The following is a 2,970-nucleotide window of genomic DNA, read 5'->3' on the forward strand; positions in this document are numbered from 1 at the left end:
TCCACACTGTACACCCGTTGTGTGGGGGCCTGCTACCTGGAGGCACTCTGCCTGCAGTGTTCCCTGGGAGTCCCTGGGACCTGCCCAGTGGTTGCCACACATTAGGGGCTCCAACAGAGTATGGCTGTTAAAGCAGTGACTACACTACAGCTAAGACTATTTTTATTGTTTTTGATAAAACTCATAAACTAGATGATAACTCGTTTCTTTGCCTGATTCTGCACTGTAGTGACTCCTATACTTATGTATCCCTGACTTCTAGGGTTAGCTTAGAACATGTCTTCTGTCATTCCCATGTTCACCAAGATTGGAAGCAGGACATATTCATTATCTTCTTGTAGAAGAGTCAGGTGCATAAATCAAAAGATATGTCCTTTTGCAAGTCTGCACCTACCCAGCACCTTCATAATTTTATCAAGACTTTAGATACACTTGCAGGTATTAGCCAAGTACTTGTGTAGAGAATCTGTGTCCCTTGAGGTTGAGTTCTGTGTCTTTTCAATAATGTTCACAGACATCCAACATATTAGTGACAGTAAAACAAGATGTTCAAAGAAAAGATTCTTGTCCTGTATATTGTTCCATTCCCATTTGATGCCATCTGTATGTAGCTGTGACTTTAGCAAGCTACATTAAAGCATTAAGACTCTATGTCAGACCCTGAGCTTAGCCGCATGTTGTCTGCCTTACTAGATGGTTACCCAGCAGTGGAGCAGAAGCCATAGCTAACAGTTATTGAGTTTTTACTAAGGGCCAGATGCAGTGCTGAGCATGCTACATCCATCCCTTCATCACCCTTATAGAAAAATCACATTGCACTAAAAACTGGGCACCTGTGTCTGACACCCAGTAATGCCAAATAGCTTGAATACTGAAGGCCGTAACTCAGCATTTATACCTGCAGGGGTGGGGGTGGGAGGGAGAGAGGGGCATCAGTACTCTGCCTAAATCTCTATGCATCATTTCTTTTGCACTGTTTCTGTTTCTCCCAGGTGTGGCTGCACCTGCAGCTCTATTGTAAAGGAGAGAGCCATACTGCCAGCAGGAATGGAGAGCAGAAGGTTTCTATCTCCTCTGGGTATGAAAATATGAAAACCCAGCTCCCTTCCTCAGGCTGTGACAACTCCAAAGGTAATCAGGCTGAAGCCACCACTGGTGGGACTGTCCCTGAAATGGGCATCTTTGCATGGTTTCCTTCCTTTTCTTGACACATTTCTTCTACTTTCTTACTGGTATCCCCTAGTAAATACCTCTTTAATAATTTCCATGCACACAAATCCTTGTTTCAGGGTCTGCTTCCTGAGAATCACACCTGAAACACTTTAAAAAACAAGAATAACTTAAAAAGACAGGTTAGGTAATCATCTGTAGGAATACATTTGCAATTACCACACTAGGTACATCAAGAATGGTAAGAGAAATGGAGACCTCTGAACTGAAGTACCATGAAAAGGCAATGCCTCACACAGCATTTAGACACAGTCTTTGTGGGGCTGTGTCGGGGAGACTGAGGTGCTGATTTAGTCTTTGTGGGGTATGAACACTGACGTGTGGTGTCCAGGATGAGATGCCTGAGGCTTATCAGATGACCATATGGCATTGCTCCAAGCCTTTATCTGTCAACTCAGGTAGGAGGAGGGTGAGATGTATGCTGCATGAAGGTGATGCAGAGCAGACTTGTTGCTAAGAATCAGGGTTTCCATCAAAATTCCTGTTGGGAATCTTCCAATGAAAGATGCATATGAAAAAACACTTAAGAGTTCCTTAGTATATGACTCCATACTTGACTCTAGGCAATAAAAATGTGAAGTCTCTTTGGGGTCTTGTCATATCTAGGTTATCTGTGGCATTGCCAGCATGGTGGATTCATTTCCTGAAGTATCTTCAGCTTATTTTATCTGCAGGTCTTTTTGAACAGAAAGTTCCAAAGTACAGTAAGATTTTTATCCTTTAAAGTATGAGTATGTGTATTTCCAAGATTTCAGGCCAGATATCAGTGCTTGAGTGAATTATATATAACTATTTAATAGAAATAAATCATTGATACAAATATAAAGACATGATCAGTATAAAAGGCTTATATTTATAAAAATACTTTTAGATAACAGTTTTCCCCTGAGGGTTGACCACGCATCTTGCATCCATAAATATTGCTCGGCTCTGTAGCTTGCTTTCTGAAGGTCAGAGTTCTCTTTAAAAGGAAGTGGTAGTGGCTCTGGTCATGTGACCTGGCCAGTGGAAGTGGTGGCCTCAGGCCGGCACCCAGGCTTAAAAGAATGAGAAAGAGAACAGTATCTGTGGGGCCTCCGAAAAATCTGGAGAAGATTCTTTTCTTCCAAATATGGAAGATACAAAGATCAAGGACAACAGGCTAGTGATTGGGTCACGTGACTGGTGTGGCAGCTCACTGGTTTTTTTGGACCCAGTCCCAACTCTCTTCATTCTCTTTCCGGTTCTTCTCAGCTTCAATAATTTCTTTGTACCTTCGGCGAAAGAAGCCCATCTGAAAAGCAGAAAGGAAAAATTGGAGTTAGTAAGGCTGAAGAATCAGCTGTTTTGTTTCCAAGGCAGCCTGGCCTATGACTACATGTGGACTGCTCTCACAGGGCTTGGAAGGCTTAGAGAACTCTTTAAATCAAACTCTTTTTAGAAAACACACTGGCAAAAGAATCATTACACAGCCATTTTCCAAAACAAATGGACTTCTAGCAGGCTATCTTGTGAGAAGTTGTCTGTTCCTTGTAAAATGGTCCTGGTAGAGTATTTCTCAAACTGGGAGCTGGGGAACACTAGTTCCTGAGTTATTCACAAGGTGTTTTGGAAGCCAGGTGTGGTGGTACATACCTGTAATCCCAGCACTTGGGAGGCTGAGTCAGGAGGATCACTGCAAGTTTGAGGCCAGCCTGAACTACATAGCGAGTCTCTCTCTCTCTCCCTCTCTCTCCCCCTCCCTCCCTCCCTTCCTCTATC

The 2,970-nt window shown here is 43.0% G+C and overlaps 1 protein-coding gene across 1 annotated transcript in view; it reads right to left on the reverse strand.

Annotated features, from left to right (window-relative positions):
- Nucleotides 1–207: 207 nt before the first annotated feature.
- The window catches only part of Itga9 (integrin subunit alpha 9), a 332,354-nt gene continuing 329,591 nt past the window's right edge, over nt 208–2,970 (reverse strand). The window contains exon 28 of the mRNA XM_033756921.1: nt 208–2,503. Within this exon, the coding sequence (XP_033612812.1) occupies nt 2,405–2,503 (99 nt within the window). The 3' untranslated portion in view covers nt 208–2,404. The remainder of the gene's footprint in view (nt 2,504–2,970) is intronic.

The sequence above is a fragment of the Fukomys damarensis genome, unplaced genomic scaffold (assembly GCF_012274545.1).
Source record: "Fukomys damarensis isolate Sample0158 unplaced genomic scaffold, DMR_v1.0_HiC HiC_scaffold_28, whole genome shotgun sequence".
Classification (NCBI taxonomy): Eukaryota; Metazoa; Chordata; class Mammalia; order Rodentia; family Bathyergidae; genus Fukomys; species Fukomys damarensis.